At 35.4% G+C, this 24,459-nt stretch overlaps 1 protein-coding gene across 1 annotated transcript in view; it reads left to right on the top strand.

The window, feature by feature from the left end:
• LOC128093370 (uncharacterized) overlaps positions 1-24,459 on the top strand; it is a 63,745-nt gene that overhangs the window by 16,835 nt on the left and 22,451 nt on the right. The window contains exon 3 of the mRNA XM_052709910.1: positions 629-711. Coding sequence (XP_052565870.1) covers positions 629-711 — 83 coding nt within the window. The remainder of the gene's footprint in view (positions 1-628; positions 712-24,459) is intronic.

Genomic DNA, 24,459 nt, shown 5'->3' with positions numbered 1-24,459 from the left:
CCCTTCGCTTTCAGTTCTTGTAGTTGTTTTACATTTGATTTGTGTCCAGACATTCTTGTTTTCAGTTTTGTTGTTGTAATCCCAATATAGCAGGCATCACAATCGTTGCATGGTATAGCGTACACAACGTTGGATTGTTCTTGTATTGGTGTTTTGTCTTTGACCAGTGGTAGGAGGGAAGCTACTGTTTTTGTGTTTTTGATGGCTATTTGTATGTTTGGGTATTCCTTGTGAAGTGTTTTTGTTATTTTCTGGGTGAGCCCATAAATATTGGTGAGCGAGTAGAACGATACAGCTATGGACGCAAGTACGAATAACACACCAATATTCTACTCGCTCACCAATATTTATGGGCTCACCCAGAAAATAACAAAAACACTTCACAAGGAATACCCAAACATACAAATAGCCATCAAAAACACAAAAACAGTAGCTTCCCTCCTACCACTGGTCAAAGACAAAACACCAATACAAGAACAATCCAACGTTGTGTACGCTATACCATGCAACGATTGTGATGCCTGCTATATTGGGATTACAACAACAAAACTGAAAACAAGAATGTCTGGACACAAATCAAATGTAAAACAACTACAAGAACTGAAAGCGAAGGGATACACAAACACAGACGCAGAGATCAGCTGGGCAAAAGAGAAGTCGGCGTTGACGAGTCACGTAGCAGCTATGGACCACTCGTTCGGGATCGACTCCGTACGAATTGTAGATCGGTCAATGAAGGGGGCCAATCTACCGATCCTGGAGAGTTGCCACATTAAAAACACACAACATACTGTCAACAAGCGGACAGACACGGATAATCTGCATGCTGCATATGCCGGGATTTTGAACGAGATTAAGAACATATACACAAGGAAGAAAAACCAAAACAAAATAAATAAAAACAATAACAGTAGGGACAACACACACACTAACACATAATGCCAACACCTTAACACACTCACACACTAGAATGAGTTTTATTGCCATAGTTTGCGCGCCAATGGTAGAAAGAGTGTCGAATTTATCCGTGCCCCAAAAATTCTCGCGTTTCGTGTGGAAACGAACCCGTATGACGAGCGAATACCGGATAGCGGCCAGTTTCGCTGAAACGTGAGTGCACGGAGAGAAAAATATTTGTAGATTTAGAAATATTTATTTGTTTTCTGAAACTATAGATTACCCCGCTACACGGAGAAAAAAGAGTTCCCAAAATCGTGAACAAGCGTTCATGAAAGTGGGAACCACGAACAAAGTGTTCAAATGCCATGGTACGTTTTTCGAAATCGTACCATGAGATTTGAACACTTTGTTCGTGGTTCCCATTTTCATGAACGCTTGTTCACGATTTTGGGAACTCTTTTTTCTCCGTGTACCAGACAGTTCTGTGCTTGACGGAGCATCCCCTAACGACAAACACTCCCATTTCGGTAAGCCTAGCATAAGTGTACATTTTTTATGTTTTTTGTGCCTTACCCAATAAATCTACCCCTAGATTCCTTGAAAAAGGCCCAAAACGGGTCGAAACGTCGGATGAAGAGAACATACAAGTGTTTTGATTCCCCAAACAGACCGAAAGCCAAAACCTAACCTAAAAATTTATTGATACGGTCGAATAAACAGCAGAAACTTTATTAGAAAAAATCCTCTTAACCCCTTATGGAACAACATGGTCACAAGTCGCCCTGCTCAGCATACGAGCGGGCGTGTCTCCCAGAGCACCCAGACGAGACAAGCATTAGTTTCGTGGATAAAGTGGGTGGTGGTTGGGTGGCCGGTGGGTCTCACATGGCCCATCGGCGATGAGTTATGTGCGGAGTAAACTGCTTTAATGATGACAATAAAATTAATTTTCCCAACACTTGTGGCCAACCCGGCCGCGCCGGGGCGAGAAGCTGACGATGTTTGGGTTTTTGGTGGGACTTTCGGTTGGAACTTTGTGCACAAGGTGACCTAGGAGGGGGATAGTTGCTGCTGTTGCTGCCACTCTTAATTTTTTGAGAGGGAGAACGCAAGGGTTGCAAGTTTTGGGAAAGAGTTGGTAAAATATTGCAAACGTTTAGTTTGTGACATTCAGCTTCTTGATTTTTGCAATGAAGTAGTTCTATACGATTTAGCCAGTTTTTTTGCACGATTTTTTAATGTTCTATTTTTGATTTGGAAGAAACTTTGTCCATGCATTCCCAATGTCAAAAGAAGTAATTTAGCATTACAGTTCAGACTCGATTATCCCAAGGCCTTGGCAAAATTTTACTTCGGATAATCGAATCACAAAAAATATTGAAAAAAAAAACATGTTTAAACAATAAACCATTCAAATTTGACTAAAATGGGGTCGCAGAAGCCGAATTTAATGATATAAGAGCAATTCTCTACGAAATCGGTCTTTTTTCTTCAATTTTAATTTTTGTATTTTTTATTCCGACTGAAACTTTTTTGGTGCCTTCGGTATGCCCAAAGAAGCCATTTTGCATCATTAGTTTGTCCATATCTTGACTTTTATTGATAAGGTCCTATAAACAAATGTAAACATTGAGTGTATCCCGCTTACTCCGATCGACTTTGACATAAGGTGTGAAAGGGATACACTCAATGTTTACATTTGTTTATAGGACCTTATCAAAAAAGTCAAGATATAAATTTCCATACAAATTTGGCAGCTGTCCATACAAAAATGATGTATGAAAATTCAAAAATCTGTATCTTTTGAAGGAATTTTTTGATCGATTTGGTGTCTTCGGCAAAGTTGTAGGTATGGATACGGACTACACTGGAAAAAAATGATACACGGTAAAAAAAAATTGGTGATTTTTTTATTTAACTTTTTATCACTAAAACTTGATTTGCAAAAAAACACTATTTTTATTTTTTTTATTTTTTGATATGTTTTAGAGGACATAAAATGCCAACTTTTCAGAAATTTCCAGGTTATGCAAAAAATCATTGAGCGAGTTATGAATTTTTGAATCAATACTGATTTTTTCAAAAAATCGAAATATTGGTCGCAAAAATTTTTCAACTTCATTTTTCGATGTAAAATCAAATTTGCAATCAAAAAGTACTTTAGTGAAATTTTGATAAAGTGCACCGTTTTCAGGTTAAATCCATATTTAGGTAACTTTTTTGAAAATAGTCGCAGTTTTTCATTTTTTTAAATTAGTGCACATGTTTGCCCACTTTTGAAAAAAATATTTTTGAAAAGCTGAGAAAATTCTCTATATTTTGCTTCTTCAGACTTTGTTGATACGACCTTTAGTTGCTGAGATATTGCAATGCAAAGGTTTAAAAACAGGAAAATTTATGTTTTCTAAGTCTCACCCAAACAGCCCACCATTTTTCAATGTCGATATCTCAGCAACTAATAGTACGATTTTCAATGTTAAAATATGAAACATTCGTAAAATTTTCCGATCTTTTCGAAAACAATATTTTCAATTTTTTTAAACCAAGACTAACATTTTAAAAGTGCGTAATATTGAATGTTTGGCCTTTATGAAATGTTAGTCTTGATTTGAAAATTTTGAAAATATTGTTTTCAAAAAGATCGGAAAATTTCACAAATGTTTCATATTTTGACATTGAAAATCGGACCATTAGTTGCTGAGATATCGACATTAAAAAATGGTGGGCTGTTTGGGTGAGACTTAGAAAACATCAATTTTCCTGTTTTTAAACCTTTGCATTGCAATATCTCAGCAACTAAAGGTCGTATCAACAAAGTCCGAAGAAGCAAAATATAGAGAATTTTCTCAGCTTTTCAAAAATATTTTTTTCAAAAGTGTGCAAACATGTGCACTTATTTAAAAAAATGAAAAACTGCGACTATTTTGAAAAAAGTTACATAAAAATGGCTATAACTTGAAAACGGTGCACTTTATCAAAATTTCAGTAAAGTACTTTTTGATTACAAATTCAATTTTACATCGAAAAATAAAGTTGAAAAATTTTTGCGACCAAAATTTCGATTTTATGAAAAAATCAGTATTGATTAAAAAAATCATAACTCGGTCAATGATTTTTTGCACAACCTGAAAATTTCTGAAAAGTTGGCATTTTATGTCCTCTAAAACATATCAAAAAATAAAAAAAATTAAAAATAGTGTTTTTTTTGCAAATCAAGTTTTAGTGATAAAAAGTTAAATAAAAAAATCACCAAATTTGTTTTACCGTGTATCATTTTTTTCCAGTGTAGTCCGTATCCATACCTACAACTTTGCCGAAGACACCAAATCGATCAAAAAATTCCTTCAAAATATACAGATTTTTGAATTTTCATACATCATTTTTGTATGGACAGCTGCCAAATTTGTATGGAAAATTATATGGACAAACTAATGATGCAAAATGGCTTCTTTGGGCATACCGACGGCACCAAAAAAGTTTCAGTCGGATTAAAAAATACAAAAAAAATCGAATGACCGAAATCCTAGAGAACTGCTCAGTGGTGTTTTTCTGCCAAGAATTATTTTGTAAACTCAAAAAATCTATAAAAACGAAAATTTATACTTAAAAGTAGCTATAACATGAAAACGATACATTTATTAAAATAAATTGTGAAGTTTCAATTTTGCTTAAAAAAATTATATTTCATATTTTTTTGTCTAGATTTACGATATTTTTTAGAAAACTCTATTTTTTCAAAAATATATCCTAAACCACACTAATCTCAACCAATGCGTAAAAATCTAGAAAAATCTGATGAAATCTTAAAAAATAAATAAATCAAACTTAAGAAAAGTAACGTAGACTAAAATTTCACAATCAGCGTAAAATTGACAACCAGAATGTAATCAGTTCCAAATCGAACAAGACCCGGAAATTGACGTGTCTACACGGGCACCTTTTTTCAGAAAAAAAAAAAACATTTCCTCCCATTTTCCCAACCCACTCTCCTCTCCCTCGATTTGCCTTATCAAACCCCACCCCGGGCAGCAAAAATGGTGCCCGTTATTTATTGCACTTTTTATTTCGCGTTTCAAGTGGGTGGCTTTTCCGCCCATCGAAATCTGGCGTTGGGAGTTTTCGAGTTTCGTTGGCTATTTTTTTTTTTTGCTTCCTCCACTGGAAATTGACACGAATGGGGGCGCTCGTACAAGATTTGAACAGATTTTAACAAGCCACTTGTGGCGTCCGACTGCACACGTTCACTTCGCAAGCCAAAAAAGTGTAAATCTAACTGGACTGCTGGGAAATTCGCCATAAAAGCTGAATTTATGTAGATCTCCGATTGAAAGTCGAACGGAGGCGATATTTGTTTTGCCGTAGATACCGGAAATGGTTCGATTTGCACTTCTCTCCACCCGGCTCGGAAAACCCGGAAAGTTGCCCCTGTTGTCATGTTGCACGAAATTTGGAAAATTTCGGGGTGAAATTTGAACAACAGCGATAGGAGCAAACAGCAAGGGTACTAGAATAGTTTTAGTGTACGTGCATTGACGAAAAAAAAGCACAACCAGTCACATTTGTTTTGCTCGAGCGCTTGTCGAAGGATTGACGGACGATTGGCCTTGGAATGCGATGAATTTATGTTTGGGGTGAACGGAGTTTGGTTGGCAAAACACGATTCGGTGCCACGTGGATTGAACAGTTTGATTGCAAGGAAATTTTATGTATTTTTGATAACTATAATTGCCAACATGTGTGGGTTTGAATTCCTTATTTGAAAATAATAAAACTAGTGTAAAATGAGCAAAAAACGAGAAACCACTGGTTTTCTCTGCTCCTAGAAAACTCAATTCAAATCCCAGCAAGTTCCTTGACATATTTCAACCATAACGATGGCCACAAGTTCATTTTCCTCACACATATTGCTGCTAACCTTTAGCAGGGCATCTTACCTTTAGCCATCGCTATAGTCATTCTTGAGAAACTCTCGTTCCAACACCCTTCCAGAACCGGAAAATCCCTTGCGGTCCACCGCTGCCGTTGCTGCCAGAAACGTCCGACGTGTATTTCGTCTTGTTTATTAAAACCCCATTTTTCCTTCCTTTCTCTCGACATTGATTTTCCCTGCACAAAGTACCTTCCTTCTTTTTGTTTCCTTTCCCCTCGATATAACACGATAGCCGGTGCAACCCTTTTGCAACTTTGATTCACCTCGGCGGCCGGAGTTTTCCCACGTGGGTGTTTTGGCCCTTTCACCTTTTCTTTCCAATATGAACAGTTTATACACCTTTCTGCTGGCTTGTGTAAGTGAATTTGTGATGCACTCCCCCCGCACGTATTCGAATTAGCCCTCCGGGTGAGATGTATCGTCGATCCGAGGAGAAGAGGTTTTGTGCTGAATAAAAGAACAGACGTGCTGGAAAATGAATACCTGACCCCGTTTCCAACCCTTGAAGATTTGCCGGCAATCTTCACTCCCACCACCTTTCAGGCAGGTGAAAAGCCAAACGTTGCTGACTCGGCTGAAATCAACCGCAAAGCAAGCTGATTTGATGCCAATTTTGACCAGTTTCTTTGTATTTTCTAAGGTAAAATTGTTCAAATGTCCGCTTTTGAAGTTTTGCTGGAAAATGTAAACAATCAAATTCCAACATTTCATAAGCAAATCAATTTCCTATCATTTTTTCAAGCTTCTAGTTTTGATGTGGTTTTTCCTTAGCATTACGACCAAGGCAAATTTCCCAAAATCTTTTTCCACTTCCAATAAAATAGGAGAGGGCTGTTCGATGAAGTGAGAGGCATGACTCACCACACCCTTTCCACGTCAACACCCTCTCCTTCGTAATGAAAAACTCCTCCAGGAAATGGGTTCCGAGAACTGCATACATAAACACCAGCGATGGAGGAAGCAGGGGAGCTGCCATAAATGGAACATTTCTTTTTTTCAAAAGTTTAAACGCAAGTCAACATTCAATATCACTGAAATTTTAACTGCTGAAAAGGCTACTTTTTTTGCAGTTTTCCCAAATTTGCAGAGTTTCATCTCCTTACCTTTTAAGGATATTTAAAAGATATTTTTAGGACATTTTTTTTCTACGCTTTTGGTCTTAAAAACTTTATTTATCCCTACTTTGCAGCAATATTTTATAACAGGGTTGCCAGATCTTCAAATTTATAACTGACAGTATCAATTTCAAATATCTATCAAACAATAACCAGTTAGAGCCAGGCCTGCCCAACCTTTTTGGCTAAATTTTCACATTTTTGATCGTCAAAATTACAATTGTTCTTTTTTATGGTTTATTTGATGAAATCAGTTGACAGATGACCAGTGAACATAATTTTGACAAAAGTTTGAAATTTTTTTTTTGCAAGTCATTTTTATGTATTTTTTTAGTGAAAAATTGATCCGGCCCGCGGGCCGGATTGATTTTTGACGTAAAATGTAGATAAAAACAACTTGTATAAATATTTTTTCAAACTTTTGGAAAAGTTATGTTCACTGGTTATCTGTGAACCGATTCCATAAAAAACATGAAAAAGTGAACAATTGTAATTTTGACGTTCAAAAATGTGAAAATTGAACCAAAAAGGTTGGGCAGGCCTGAGTTAGACTGTTTCTAAAGTAAGTTCAATTAAATTCTCTTCATTTTACCTTCAAAAGTATGCTTTCTAAGTAGCAATACATAATTACAGTGTTGCCAGAAATTTAAAGTAAATGATTTACGAAAAAAAATCTTCCAAATATCAATTCAAAGATGAAGGTAAAATTTTAAAGCAAAATTCACAAGATTAGACTATAATTAGACTAATTAGACTGTCACTAAAAACAATACTAATTTTATTTTATTTTTTTTTTCAAATGTTTTAGGGGACATCAAATGCCAATTTTTCAGAAATTTCCAGGCTGTGCAAAAAATCTTTGACCGAGTTATGAATTTTTTAATCAATACTGATTTTTTCAAAAAATCAAAATATTGGTCGCAAAAATTTTTCAACTCCATTTTTCGATGTAAAATAAAATTTTTAATCAAAAAGTACTTTAGTAAAATTTTGATAAAGTGCACCGTTTGAAAATAGTCGCAGTTTTTTATTTTTTTAAACTAGTGCACATGTTTGCCCACTTTTGTAAACGGTTTTTTGGCAAAACTGAGAAAATTCTCTATATTTTATTTTTTTTATTTTGAAATTTGTTGATACGACTCTTAGTTGCTGAGATATTGCCAATCAAAGGTTTAAAAACAGGAAAAATAACATTTCAAAAGGGTCAAACATTCAATATTACGCCCTTTCGAAATGTTTGTCTTGATTTAAATATTTTTTTCGAAAAAATCGGAAAATTTTACGAATGCTTCATATTTTGACATTGTAATCGGACCATTAGTTGCTGAGATATCGACATTAGAAAATGGTGGATTGTTTGGGTGAGACTTAGAAAACATCAATTTTCTTGTTTTTAAACCTTTGCATGGCAATATCTCAGCAACTAATGGTCGTATCATCAAAGTTAAAAAAAACAAAATATAGAAAATTGGCTCAGCTTTTCAAAAATATTTTTTTTCAAAGGTGGGCGAACATAGGCACTAGTTTAAAAAAATGAATAACTGAGAGTATTTTCAAGAAAGTTACCAAAAAATGGCTATAACTTGAAAACGGTGCACTTTATAAAAATTTCACTACAGTACTTTTTGATTGAAAATTCGATTTTACATCGAAAAATGAAGTTGACAAATTTTTGCGACCAATATTTCGATTTAAAAAAAAATCAGTATTGATTAAATAATTCATAACTCGGTCAAAAGTTTTTTGCACAACCTAAACATTTTTGAAAAGTTGGCATTTGATGTCCCCTAAAACATATAAAAAAAATTAAAAATTGTGTTTTTTTGCAAATCATTTTTTATTGATAAAAAGTTAAATTAAAAATCACCATTTTTTACGGTGTTTCATTTTTTTCAGTGTAGTCCTTATCCATACCTACAACTTTGCCGAAGACACCAAATCGATCAAAAAAATCCTTCAAAAGATACAGATTTTTGAATTTTCATACATCATTTTTGTATGGACAGCTGCCAAATTTGTATGGAAAATTATATTGACAAACTAATGATGCAAAATGGCTTCTTTGGGCATACCGAAGACACCAAAAAAGTTTCAGCTGGATTAAAAAATACAAAAATTAAAATTAAAAAAAGACCGATTTCGTAGAGAATTGCTCTACTCTTAATATGAGAAAGGGTTGCCAGATTATAGTAATTTTCCAATGTGTGTATTAGATTGAGTTTTATATTGTTTTCAACAAACTTAAGGAAATCGGGCTTTTTTTTTTGAAAGAAAATATTGTAAAATGTATCGTTTTTCCCCAACGACCCCTCCTGTAACCATGAAACCAACTCAGAAACCGGAGGGAAATCGCACCGGTGCCGAAACGACATCGAGCCGTAATGACTTTGTTCAAAATAAAATTGCTAATCAATAATCGAGTTAGCTCACCTCAGCTTAGAAAGAGAGAAACAGTATCAACTCCCTTTAGACGCCGCGTTAAATAAATATGGTGTAATGTTGTTATTTTTTATTCACATCAACCTCCCTCTTTTGACAGGAAGAAAGGACCTCCCCCCCATAGCTGTCAATCGGAGGTGAGAAATAATTTCACGCGCTGACATTCGGCGTGATGATTAATGGATTTATAATCAGTTTTGATTAATGGCGGTATCGGGTTTCAAGCAACGTGCCGCCGCGGATATTGATGGGAGTGAAACGTAAGGGACAGAGGTGGTGTCGGCGGGGTTGAGCTCCGCGATAAATTATTTTCCCAGAAAGTGTGTTAATCAGCAGGAGTTATATTTGTTTTAATCAGACTTGAAGCGTTAAACTTCGAAATATTTACCGTTCAATAACTCGGACCAGAGATCAATCAATTGCTTACCTGAAATGAAAAAAGAAGAAATTGGACAATTAAAATACAGGTTTGAAATATGTTTTTGCTGGTATTAATTTGATTTTAATTGAATCCATTTACTTCTATTTATGATGGCGAAAATGCAATTTTTTATTTAGTTTGCTACATACAAGTCTTCCTGAGAAGATATTCTCCAAACTTAATGTTTTTATTCAACACGGTTACTATTGCTGATACGTAGGAATTTCCGCTTTTCATCGGTTTTCCTCCCCCTTCCCTCAAAATTACCACCAAGCATACCTTGGAACGTCCGGAATTTCAGTCACGATTTCACCGGCTAACCTCGAAATTGGAGCCGAATTTTTGCTCAACGCTACCATGCGCACATGCTCAACTAGATTTACTAACTTTTATATTCTTTTTCCTTCCACCTTTTCTCAAGCTAGTTTGTTTTCCACGCCAATTTTCCTCACTCGCACCAATTCCGACAGTAGCGCCGCCAAACAGATTTATGGCGAATTAAAATTCTGCACCCGTCGTCGTCTTCTTGCTCCACCAATTCTAACCGGTTCGACGGGGGAGGGCACGTTTCACCGCCAACATCTCCTTTTCTTTTCTTGTTTGGGTCGGAGAAATAATAAGATTGTTGTTGCTTTAGGTGGAGGAAAACTAGTGAGAGAAAGATGGGGTGGGGTGTGAAAATCGTGCAGTATGTTTCACTCTAATTGAGATTTGAACTGAACTCGGCACACTTCATTAATCACAGGGTGACAACTTGATCAAGATTTAAGCTAGTATTTTTTTCAAATATTCTTCTAGCTTTTCTTAACCCAAGATTTGAAAATATTTATAATTATAATTTTAAATTGTGAGGAGCCACCCTGAGTATTCCAAAATCTCCTCACTTTCCGAAACCCAGTTATGTGGTTGATGGGAAAACAAGCTCATATACGCACACAAACAACACCCCCTCTTACCTCTCCCTCCCACCCATTTTCCAAAATTACTTGTAGCTAATTGATTTCAGGGAAAACGTTTTCACTCGCATTTTCCGCTCCCAACAAAATCGTGCAACATGTTCGATTTGTTGTTGTTGCTATTTCCGCTTTTCCTCCCCTCTTTCCCTCTATGGGCAAATGATGATGTTTAACAAGGGAAACTATGGTGTAATAGCAATCGCGCGCACCAGCTGTTTAACTTAAATTGGCAGACAGAGGCAGCTGAGGAATCGAACGATATTGGGAATTTTAAATCTGTTTAGGATAAGGGTGCTTGATGTTTTTTTTTCACTTTTTTTCCCAAACATAAAATTTGATAACATATAAAAAAATGTTAACATGTTAACAAAGAAACATTTTTTGCATAACTTTGAAGTACATTTTTCAGATGTTATTTTCTATCTTCAACTTTTCTATGGATACTTTGCAGCCCATTATTTGTGTTAATAGTCCTTTTGAGCAAATTTTGTTATACAAGAAACTTTACCTATCTTACATAGTAATTTTAACTTAATTTTTTGTTGTTTTAAACATTTAACTTGTCTATTTTATTATTTTTCTTATAATTAAAGATTGATTTTTCATCCTATCATTATTTTGTTTTGAACCAATTATATTTTCTATCTTTTTTTTTTCAAATAAGAGTTTAAAAAAATAAAAGTTTGCTGAAAAATCAAAAAATTACAATCATTTTACATCCATAAAAAATTTATCTCAAAAATTTCAAAAACTCAATCTTTTAATAATTCAATTAAATCTTCTTTGTGGTCTTTACATTGACATAACGTGTTTACCCCTTACTACTAATTGTTTTAACCAGAACAGAAAAAATAATTAAAAAAAACTGCTACAAAGATGCTAAAATTTTGAATGAAGTTTTATTTTGTAGCAATTTTGAGGGACCTTCCAAAACCACGTTGACAGTATAAAAAATCCAAAAACCATCCCCCTCCCTCATGTACGAGGTTTATGGATTGGCCACTAACAATTATTCAAAATGTATTAATTTAATATTAAAAAAAAATTCAAAAGTTCTAAATCATCAATAATTTTCAAATCACTTATTTATACTTTGAAATGTTTAATTAATTTCAAACAAGAATGTTATTATTTTTGACAGAACATCGATTATGTTTTTAAAACAAGAATAAAATAATTTCGAATATTTTCGTTATAAAAATAAATGTTTCAAATATGACAACTACTTTTGATGACTAAATTAAATTTAAAAAATCCAAATTTCCTTGATAATGGAAAATCAAATAGCCTATCTATTTCTTAGGTTGCTTTAATACTTTTTTTTACAAATTCACTGCACATTTTTTAATAAAAATAAATTCTGAATTTTAGAATCAGGTCTTATTTGGAAACGTCCAAAATATGTGTTTATATTTCTTTGAAAATATAAGGCCTGAATAAAAAAATAAAGCTTTTTTACAAATAAAAAACTTCTATTTTTCAAAAACTTTAAACTCCGCGCAAACACTGTTTCCCTAAAATTTACAAGTTGTGTATGGATTTATACTGTTAAAGAATTTGAAAAATTGCTTGATTGTGAGAATTGAACACAATGTATTTGAAATTCATAGTAAAAATCAGGATATTTTTAATAAAATATTATTTTCTTTTAAGAGAACATTAAAAATATTTTGAAAACAGTTAATTCAATTTAAACCAAAATATTCCAAAACTGACCCCACTCGTAAAACGAGCAAATATTTGCAAATATTTGCACCTTCCATAAAACATCACCACGACCCTCCAGCAAACTGCGAATGCGGGCATAAATTTCGCAAGCCCCTCGTTTACACTTTTTTCTCTTACTTTTCTTTTTCCTTCAAACACACATGCCCATCACTCCCCCAAAACCGACCTAAATCAACAGAAAAAGCCACACCGGAAAACCGGTCGTCCTTTTTTCGCCACCCCCTCCCCAATTCATCCCCTACTCTTTTTAGTTTGTTCCGAAAATGCACATCAAACTGCACTAAAAAGCGCCACTGCTGCAACAAAAGTCACGACTTTCGGGGGGAAAAAGTTTGGGAGGAAAACTTTTTCACCGTTCACATATCAACCAGAGAGAGAGGTTCCATTTCAGGTTGCGAAATAATAAAAAGAAGGCAGCGAGCAAACTTTTATTTCGATTTTCTTCGATTTAGGACTGCGAATTTGCGCACACACACTTTGAGGGGGAAAAGGACTCAAAGTGATTCGGGAGGGGGGAAAATGTTTTGATAATAAAATATTTTTGCTCTCTTCGCTTTTAGCCAAACTTATTCCAGTCAAATTTGAGCACAAGAAGGGGAAAACAGTTCAACTTTCGAAATGTGAAACCTAAGGAAAAGGAATCGCAATCGCATTGCTCGATTTTTTTTATACTTTGCTGGAAACATCACGTACACACGTGCATATAAGCAAAGTGGGGGTGGAATGTTTTGAGCAGGGGTGGGGAGAAAAACGGCTATGGAATGAGCAATATTTTTATTGTATTGCGCTATCAACAATCGGCCAAATAGACCACATCCAGTTAAAATATTCTCAGGATGGAACCTCTTTGCACAGTGTGGAGTTTTGGAGCACGATGGTCAAAAATCGGTTGAAAAGAATTTTCAATTTGAATTCTATGTGTTGATTTTGATTGTTAAGAATGGAATAACATCACAATTTTATGAATTTTAGATTCGCTTAATTAAATCTCAAGTCTTCACTACCCATTCTTTTTGTCTTTTTTAATTTTATTGTTTACCCTTTTTGTGTTTTCTGTGCCTTTTCTTTATTTTTGTGTTTTCGGTGTATTTTGTGTATTTTGTTTATTTTGTGTATTTGGTGTATTTTGTGTATTTTGTGTATTTTGTGTATTTTGTGTATTTTGTGTATTTTGTGTATTGTGTGTATTTTGTGTATTTTGTATATTTTGTGTATTTTCTGTATTTTGTGTATTTTGTGTATTTCAGTGTTTTTTGGATTCGATGTAGGGAATGAGCAATGTGTATTTTTTGAGTTCGATTTATTTTGTGTTTTTCCGTATTTTTTGTGTTTTATTCATATTTTATTTATTTTTTGTTTCGTATAATTTTAATGTTTTATTTTGTTAGATTTTTGCGTGTTTTTTGAGTTTCTTTTAGTTTTATTTGTGTTTTCTGAGTTTTATTTGTTTGTTTTGAGAATTTTATTTTTTTTTTGTAATTTTTATGTTTTTTTGTGATTTTTTTTCTATGATTTTGATGATTTTTAATGATTTTTATAATTTTTATGACTTATGATTTTTTATGATTTTTATGTTTTTTTTTGTGATTTTTTTTTCTATGATTTTGATGATTTTTATGATTTTGATGATTTTGATGATTTTGATGATTTCGATGATTTTTATGATTTTGATGATTTTTAGATTTTTATGATTTTTATGATTTTTATGATTTTTATGATTTTTATGATTTTTATGATTTTTATGATTTTTATGATTTTTATGATTTTTATGATTTTTATGATTTTTATGATTATTATGATTTTTATGATTTTTATGCTTTTATTTTTTGCTTATTCGAATATTATTTTACACACAATCCACTAATGGAGTTTCTTCTATTCAGGCTCAGGCCAAAAGGTTGGAGGTTTCGCCGAGAGAGGAGCGCAAAATCGTAATTTTCCAAGGAAATTGAATTTGAAGCAAGAAATGAAAACGAAAAAGGGTTGGGGATAGAAATGTATGTGCCAACAATATGTGGCAGTGTGGGGTTCAAAGTTGAGCTGTTCTTTTTCAATGTCTATTTTTTTTTTGTTTTTCTTGAAGGATTTTTGCAGTTTTGAGGAAGAAAAAACTGTCTCCAAAGGGACTTTTTTCGTTTTGAAAGATTTATGGAACTTTGCTTCTGGTGGTGGCCGCGGTTATTTTGCTTCGACTGTGTCAAAGTAAAGGTTAAGAGGAAAAAAGGTTTAAGGAGTTCTTTTTTACCCAAGTAAAGCTGCATGAATAGTCGTAGAACCGGAAAAATCAATTTCTTGGTTGAGCTCCGTTTGAAAAGTGAAAAGAACTTCTATTTTTATGATATTTCTGTTCGAAAAAAGGCAATTTTGTTGCACTTTACATCAACAATTTTGACTTGGTTTAAAGCAAACTCTCAGAATTGCTTGAGTGGTGATTAAAGATGTAACTGAAAAGTGCCACTCAGCCGAATCACCGGGTGCCTCCGTGAACCAGTTGAAACTGCTCAAAAGCTGGTAGCTCGAGCGCTGAAACTCACTTTCATTCAGAGGAATTTTCACTGAAGAGTTAGTTGGGGGGAAATGCTGCGGCACAGATCTTAATTCATTCACTCTGCTGGTTGGGCAAAGCCAGAGGCAAAAACAGAACGTCAGAATGCCAAATGGTTGATGGTTCAAAACGGGGAAAATTTTCCGAGTCTATATCGAGCGGCAGTCAGTGAAAACATCTAAAACAACATGCAAGCATTGAGTGAGTAAATATCAAAACAACTTGAACGACCTCCGATGGCGTAGTCACAGCAGTGATGTCGTCGTTGGTTTCGGGGGAAAATCGCAATCTGGTGAAAATGAAAACTGATGAAATCGGTTGGGTGATGGAAATAGTGAGTTGAAATGGTGAACATGCTGGCTTTGACGAATTGGAACTACTTTATCAGACTTAACTGGAACTAATTAGTTGATTTTAGAATGAAAAACTTTTTTTAATTGAGCAAAAATGCAATTTTTATTTAAATGAAACTTTGTAAGAAAGCCATTTTATGTTTTATGGAAATTTAACCAAAAAATATTCTAAAATGTCTGATGTTTTGTGAACTTAAGTAAGATTTACATAAAAATCCTTTAAAAGAAATGTCCCTTTTTGGCTTCCAAATTCTTAAATACAATTCCTTGCTGATATTTATCTAATATCAAAATGCATTCCCTCCCCTTCAAAACAAGTCGCAAAATGACTGGAAACAACTGGGAGGACAGCTAATTCAACAGACTTGGCACGGATTGCGCGAATCTCTCTCCGGAAGATTTCAGTCTCCATAAAGGATATTGAAGATGAAAAATTAAATGTGTATGAGCCAACACACACACACACACACACACACACACACACACACACACACACACAATCCCTTATCCCAGTCCACACCCCTTTTTTCCCACTGGAAAATCTGGAATGTGTGACCCAATTGTGAAAATCACAAAGCATAAATGGGTGTATTGTCTTGAAAAGTTTTCCCACCCGCACACACACACACACAAACACACACGCCCACATACAAAGCGCCAAGCCAGCGAGGAGCCAAGCACATTGAAGACGAAGATATCTGAGAAGATGCCGCCGCCGTCGCCACCAAACGTGGCGGGTTCTTTTTCTTTTTTTGTTATTTTGCCTTTTATTCTGGAGCACGTGCTGGAAATTGCGGGGCGGAATTTTGAGTGGAATTGCTGCTTCTATTGCTGTTTTTGCTACTTTTTTTGCATTTTTTAAATATTTATAGAAGGGTTTGAGAGTAGTGGGATTTTGTCAGATGTCAGGCAGTCAAAGGTAAAGAAAGAGTTTAATATAGTAGTGGTTTCAGGATAAACATGATATCTTGGTTTTGTTGAATTTATATTCGAAAATGACATAAAAATCGAGGTTGTTAATCGAGAAAATTATCGTCGATAATATTATCGTCTGACGATAACGATAATAGTTATCAATAAAGTCGGGAAGATAACGATAATCTATCATTATCGTTATTTCGATAATTCTATCGGCGAAAATCTTATCGCCGATAATGGATGATAACTTATTTTTTAAATATTTCTAAAATCGATTAATTCAACCATATCATGTTAAATTTTCAATGCTTTCGCTAAGAATACATTTTATGAAAATGTGGTAATTTCCAATGTATAAATATGTACTCAAAATTGCTCACAAATTCCGTATTTTCGAAAATACAGTCCAGACTCGATTTTCCGAAATCTCGACTATCCCAAGTTTCGATTACCCGAAGTTCGATTATCCGAAGGTTTGTATGGAACTTCGGATAATAGAATCATGACCAAAAAAGATTTATTTTCATATTTTTTTATTTTCTTACTTTTAACATTAAATTCGAGTTCATTTTACTAAAATTTTTATATTTGATTGGCTTTTATATTGAAAAATGCATTTTAGAGTAGTTTTAGATTTCAAAGTAGTTTTAGGGTCATACTAAAGCTCGACAATTGAAAATTGGACAACGAAAAAAATATGTTTTTCGTGATTCGATTATCCGAAGTAAAATTTTACAGAGGCCTTCGGATAATCGAGTCTGGACTGTACTTAAATTTTCATATTTGCAATATGGGTATCAAACGAAGCGAAATTTTTTATGTTTTTTCCACTTTATTAAAAAAAATTAAAATACTAAAATTTTCACAAAATACCGTATTTTTTGAAAATACTCAAATTTTCATAATTTGCAATATCAAACGATTTGAAATTTTGTATGCTTTTTCACATTGAAACAGTTTTTTTTAGGAAACAACAATTTTCACAAAATACACATTTTTTCAAAAATACTTAATTTTTCAAAATTTGCAATATTGGTATCAAACGTTTTGATATTTTGTATGGTTTTGCCTTCCTCACTGAGGTAAGGCTATAATCCTGCTCTAAAATTGAACTTTTTATTTAAAGCTCGAAAACCCACTCCACTCCACCCACACACTCAGAATCGAAAACTGAACAAATGTCTGTGTGTATGTGTGTGTGTATGTGTGTGTGTATGTGTGTGTGTATGTGTGTGTGTATGTGTGTGTGTATGTGTGTGTGTGTATGTGTGTGTGTATGTGTGTGTGTATGTGTGTGTGTATGTGACCAATAATGTCACGCAGTTTTCTCAGCATGTGTGTGTGTATGTGTGTGTGTATGTGTGTGTGTATGTGTGTGTGTATGTGACCAATAATGTCACGCAGTTTTCTCAGCACTGGCTGAACCGATTTTGACCAAACCAGTTGCATTCGACTTGGTTTAGGGTCCCATACGGTGCTATTGAATTGTTTGAAGTTTCGATAAGTAGTTCAAAAGTTATGTATAAAAATGTGTTTTCGCATATTTTTGGAAGTTGAATAAATGGCAGTAAACTGAACCAAACATCATCATGTTATACATCGTTAAATAGGTAATCGAAAGACCTTTCCAACGAGTCTAAAACATTGAAGATCTGGCAACCCTGTCTCGAGTTCTGACCACTTTAGTGATATTTATGTACTTTTTTGTAGCCGGATCTCACTTAAATGTATGTAAACAATGTCCGGATCCATCATCCGACCTATCGTTGGTTAGGTAATCGAAAGACCTTTCCAACGAGTCTAAAACATTGAAGATCTGGCAACCCTGTCTCGAGTTCTGACCACTTTAGTGATATTTATGTACTTTTTTGTAGCCGGATCTCACTTAAATGTATGTAAACAATGTCCGGATCCATCATCCGACCCATCGTTGGTTAGGTAATCGAAAGACCTTTCCAACGAGTCTAAAACATTGAAGATCTGGCAACCCTGTCTCGAGTTCTGACCACTTTAGTGATATTTATGTACTTTTTTGTAGCCGGATCTCACTTAAATGTATGTAAACAATGTCCGGATCCATCATCCGACCCATCGTTGGTTAGGTAATCGAAAGACCTTTCCAACGAGTCTAAAACATTGAAGATCTGGCAACCCTGTCTCGAGTTCTGACCACTTTAGTGATATTTATGTACTTTTTTTGTAGCCGGATCTCACTTAAATGTATGTAAACAATGTCCGGATCCATCATCCGACCCATCGTTGGTTATGTAATCGAAAGACCTTTCCAACGAGTCTAAAACATTGAAGATCTGGCAACCCTGTCTCGAGTTCTGACCACTTTAGTGATATTTATGTACTTTTTTTGTAGCCGGATCTCACTTAAATGTATGTAAACAATGTCCGGATCCATCATCCGACCCATCGTTGGTTAGGTAATCGAAAGACCTTTCCAACGAGTCTAAAACATTGAAGATCTGGCAACCCTGTCTCGAGTTCTGACCACTTTAGTGATATTTATGTACTTTTTTTGTAGCCGGATCTCACTTAAATGTATGTAAACAATGTCCGGATCCATCATCTGACCCATCGTTGGTTAGGTAATCGAAAGACCTTTCCAACGAGTCTAAAACATTGAAGATCTGGCAACCCTGTCTCGAGTTCTGACCACTTTAGTGATATTTATGTACTTTTTTTGTAGCCGGATCTCACTTAAATGTATGTAAACAATGTCCGGATCCATCAACCGACCCATCGTTGAATAGTTAATCGAAAGACCTTTCTAACGAGTCTAAAACATTGAAGATCTGGCAACCCTGTTCCGAGTTCTGACCACTTTAGTGATATTTATGTACTTTTTTGTAGCCGGATCTCACTTAAATGTATGTAAACAATGTCCGGATCCATCATCTGACCCATCGTTGGTTAGGTAATCGAAAGACCTTTCCAACGAGTCTAAAACATTGAAGATCTGGCAACCCTGTCTCGAGTTCTGACCACTTAAGTGATATTTATGTACTTTTTTGTAGCCGGATCTTACTTAAATGTATGTAAACAATGTCCGGATCCTTCAACCGACCCATCGTTGAATAGGTAATCGAAAGACCTTTCTAACGAGCCTAAAACATTGAAGATCTGGCAACCCTGTCTCGAGTTCTGACCACTTTAGTGATATTTATGTACTTTTTTTGTAGCCGGATCTCACTTAAATGTATGTAAACAATGTCCGGATCCATCAACCGACCCATCGTTGAATAGGTAATCGAAAGACCTTTCTAACGAGCCTAAAACATTGAAGATCTGGCAACCCTGTCTCGAGTTCTGACCACTTTAGTGATATTTATGTACTTTTTTTGTAGCCGGATCTCACTTAAATGTATGTAAACAATGTCCGGATCCATCATCCAACCCATCGTTGGTTAGGTAATCGAAAGACCTTTCCAACGAGTCTAAAACATTGAAGATCTGGCAACCCTGTCTCGAGTTCTGACAACTTTAGTGATATTTATGTACTTTTTTTGTAGCCGGATCTCACTTAAATGTATGTAAACAATGTACGGATCCATCATCCGACCCATCGTTGATAAGGTAATCGAAAGACCTTTCCAACGAGTCTAAATTATTGAAGATCTGGCAACCCTGTCTCGAGTTCTGACCACTTTAGTGATATTTATGTACTTTTTTGTAGCCGGATCTCACTTAAATGTATGTAAACAATGTCCGGATCCATAATCCGACCCATCGTTGGTTAGGTAATCGAAAGACCTTTCCAACGAGTCTAAAACATTGAAGATCTGGCAACCCTGTCTCGAGTTCTGACCACTTTAGTGATATTTATGTACTTTTTTGTAGCCGGATCTCACTTAAATGTATGTAAACAATGTCCGGATCCATAATCCGACCCATCGTTGGTTAGGTAATCGAAAGACCTTTCCAACGAGTCTAAAACATTGGAGATCTGGCAACCCTGTCTCGAGTTCTGACCACTTTAGTGATATTTATGTACTTTTTTTGTAGCCGGATCTCACTTAAATGTATGTAAACAATGTCCGGATCCATCATCCAACCCATCGTTGGTTAGGTAATCGAAAGACCTTTCCAACGAGTCTAAAACATTGAAGATCTGGCAACCCTGTCTCGAGTTCTGACCACTTTAGTGATATTTATGTACTTTTTTTGTAGCCGGATCTCACTTAAATGTATGTAAACAATGTCCGGATCCATCAACCGACCCATCGTTGGTTAGGTAATCGAAAGACCTTTCCAACGAGTCTAAAACATTGAAGATCTGGCAACCCTGTCTCGAGTTCTGACCACTTAAGTGATATTTATGTACTTTTTTGTAGCCGGATCTCACTTAAATGTATGTAAACAATGTCCGGATCCATCATCCGACCCATCGTTGGTTAGGTAATCGAAAGACCTTTCTAACGAGTCTAAAACATTGAAGATCTGGCAACCCTGTCTCGAGTTCTGACCACTTTAGTGATATTTATGTACTTTTTTTGTAGCCGGATCTCACTTAAATGTATGTAAACAATGTACGGATCCATCATCCGACCCATCGTTGGTTAGGTAATCGAAAGACCTTTCCAACGAGTCTAAAACATTGAAGATCTAGCAACCCTGCCTCAAGCTATGACCACCTAAGATGCCACTTATGAGCCCTTGAGTAATATGTGTGTTTTTTGTATTCCGAAACTTAACGAAATTAGACGAAATTTGTGTCCAAACCCATCATATTACATATCACCCATTTTTGGAAAAGAGTGAGGAAGGCACCAACCACATAGGTGGATTAAGTTAGTTTTTTACTTTACTAGAGTTTTTTTTTGAAAATACTAAAATTTTCACAAATTACCGTAATTTTCGGAAACACCTCGCATTTTCAAAATATGTAATATGGGTATCAAACGACGCATTTTTTTTTATGATATAGAATCTAGTAAAGTGAAAAAAGCATTAAAAATTTCGCTTCGTTTGCTTATTTGCAAAATTTGAAAATTTTAGTATTTTCGAAAAATACGATAATTTGTGAAAATTTTAGTGCTTAAAACAACAATGATAAATTGGAAAAGCATACTAAATTTCAATTCGTTTGATATCTATATTGCAAATTTTAGTATTTTCGAAAAAATACGGTATTATGTGAAAATTTATGTATTTTCAAAAAAAAATTATTATGATGAAAAAAACATAAAATTTTTCGCTTCGTTTGATACCCATATAATTAACAGATTCCCAAAAACGTGTCCACGTGGTTTATGGATGGTCCCATTAACAACCTTGGTAACTATTAAGAAAGAGCTTCAACATTTATTTTAAGAATTTTCAAACTTCACGGAGGATTTTAAAGTTCGTAATTATCTACCAAATCACACGAAATCGGGAAAAGTTGCCCCAATCCCTCTTCGATTTGCGTGAAACTTTGTTCTAAGGGGTAACTTTTGTCCTTGATCACGATTTCGAGGTCCGTTTTTTGACGTATCGTGACGGAGGGACGGCACGACCCCTTCAATTTTTGAACATGCGAAAAAAGAGGTGTTTTTCAATAATTTGCAGCCTGAAACAGTGCTGAGATATAAATTTGGTGTCGAAAAAATTTTTACGTAAAATTGTATTTGATGGCGTACTCAGAATTCCGAAAAAAACGGATTTTTGATCGAAAAAAACACTAAAGAATTTCAAAACTCTGCCATTTTCCGTTACTCGACTGTAAAAAAAATTGAAACATGTCATTTAATGGGAAACTTAATGTAATTTTCGAATATGCATTGACCCAGAAGGGTCATTTTTTCATTTAGAACAAAAATTTTCATTTTAAAATTTCGTGTTTTCTCTAACTTTGCAGGGTTATTTTTCAGAGTGTAACAATGTTCTATAAAGTTGTAGAGCAGACAATTACAAAAAAAAACGTTACTTAATCCACCCTTAGGTGGTTGGTGCCTTCCTCACATTTAGAGGGTAATGCTATCCAAAATAGATACAAAAGGGCGGACCTTTCTGCACAGAGAACAGATGTATATCATTGAACAAATAGCATTGAAAAACGTGTGTAAAAATTCAAACCAAAATACTTTGAAAAGAGCTAGGGTGTGCACCATCCGCCTAGATAGCGCCTTTTCCAAAATCATGATGGCCTATAGTTTTAATTATTCATACTGAACGGCCCGAGCGGTTTAGGCTTTCAGGATTTTTGTGATATTTACTCGTAGAGTCAAAACAGATCAGTAAACTTCACTTATTTGTATATTACACTTTTTAAAGATTACATTTTTGCGGTAACACTTTCAACTTTTACGCGCACGATCACATCACTTTGCATTGAGATCTTCGTCGAACCAGTTCTCTACGTTGAAGCCAGACTTGTCCTCCAGACCTCTTCGCCGAGCCATGCCAGACCCGAACTCTGCTACGTCCCTGGTTGACTCCACGGCGGCTAAGTCCCGGCGGACTCTTCCCAGCGGCTAAGTCCCGGCGGACTCTTCACAGCGGCTAAGTCCCGGCGGACTCTTCACAGCGGCTAAGTCCCGGCGGACTCTTCACAGCGGCTAAGTCCCGGCGGACTCTTCACAGCGGCTAAGTCCCGGCGGACTGCGGCCTCCACCGCTAAGTCCGGCTGGACTGGGGCCTCTGCTACTGGTGGCTGCTGGCGGGTCCGGCTGGTCTGGGGCTTCTTCAGGATCTGGAACTGGACTGGGCTTGAACTGGCTGGAACTGACTGGAACTAACTGGAACTAACTGGAACTAACTGGAACTAACTGCCCTCCTCAAGAATTTTGGGGTTTTTATAGTCAGTCCCCGAAAACTCTACTAAATTTTGTTCTACTAAAAGTGGTCCGTTTCGATGAGAAGCATCGATGAACCTCATGAATTAAATTATGCAGACCTCTGCAATTCTTCATGACTTTCCGTATGGTGTAGTGAGTACACCTCAAAATCGGAAGTCATGGGTTCGAACCATTGTCGTGAAACTTTAAATTATGTTATTGGAATATCAAAATTATGTCCCTCAAACATTCTCAAAAATGTTGGTCAATAATGAGAAGGTCGAATTCTCCATTGAACAAACATGCCAATGAATTTGGTTAAGCCACACCCTCAATTTCCCTTGTGAAATAACATCGCACATTCATAATTGAAAGCTTAACCATTTTATTGATTGCCTAACAATTGGCGAAATTTAATAAAGGGCTTTTCAGGTGAGGATGACTTATGATCCACACCTGTATATAAGCTTAATTGTTTGTCGCGCAACGCGAGTCGACGGGTAAAATTATTTATGCTTGCGTAAGCGCGCATGGTCAGAACTGTGGTGAGGTTCGAAAAATGGACAAATTTAATGATTTAAATTTGAGGTCGCTGCAATACCATCAGATTGGGTAGTCAGATCGTCATAATTCAGGGCACTTATGTGCTTAGGGTTGATAGGGTTGTCAGATCTGCAATCTATTGAACTCGTTGGAAAGGTCTTTTGATTACCTATCCAACGACAGGTCGCATGATAGATCCGGACAACGTTTTCATCAAATTATCTGAGATCCGGCCTCCAAAAAGTCCATAAATAACACTTAAGTGCTTATAACTTTAGATAGGGTTGTCAGATCTGCAATCTATTGAACTCGTTGGAAAGGTCTTTCGAATACCTTTCTAAAAATGTATAACATGACAGGGTTTCTTACAAAAACCACCCTTTTTACAATCTTCCGGACTTTTACAGAAATCGTTTTTTAGCATAACTTTTGAAGTACTTAACTAAACTTTATAATTTTCAATAGCGACTTATGGGACCCCAAGACGGATCGAATGAGACCAAAACGGTTCAAATCGGTTCAGCCAGTGCCGAGATAATCCAGTGCATTTTTTTTTATCAACATCCCACCACACACACAGACATTTGCTCAGAATTTGATTCTGAGTCGATATGTATACATGAAGGTGGGTCTAGGAGGTCAAATTAAGAATTTCGTTTTTCGAGTGATTTTATAGCCTTTCCTCAGTAAGGCGAGGAAGGCAAAAATGATATATAAACATAAGAGGTTTGCTTATAAACATCACGAGTTATCGTGATTTTACGAAAACAAGTTTTGAAAAAGTTACTTTTTGCGTTTCTCTTTGTTTCGTCGTCCGTGTCTGTCGCGGGTGACCATAAACGGC

The sequence above is a fragment of the Culex pipiens genome, chromosome 3, assembly GCF_016801865.2.
Source record: "Culex pipiens pallens isolate TS chromosome 3, TS_CPP_V2, whole genome shotgun sequence".
NCBI lineage: Eukaryota > Metazoa > Arthropoda > Insecta > Diptera > Culicidae > Culex > Culex pipiens.
Note: the sequence above shows the minus strand (reverse complement) of the source record. Positions and strands in the feature narration are given on the sequence as shown.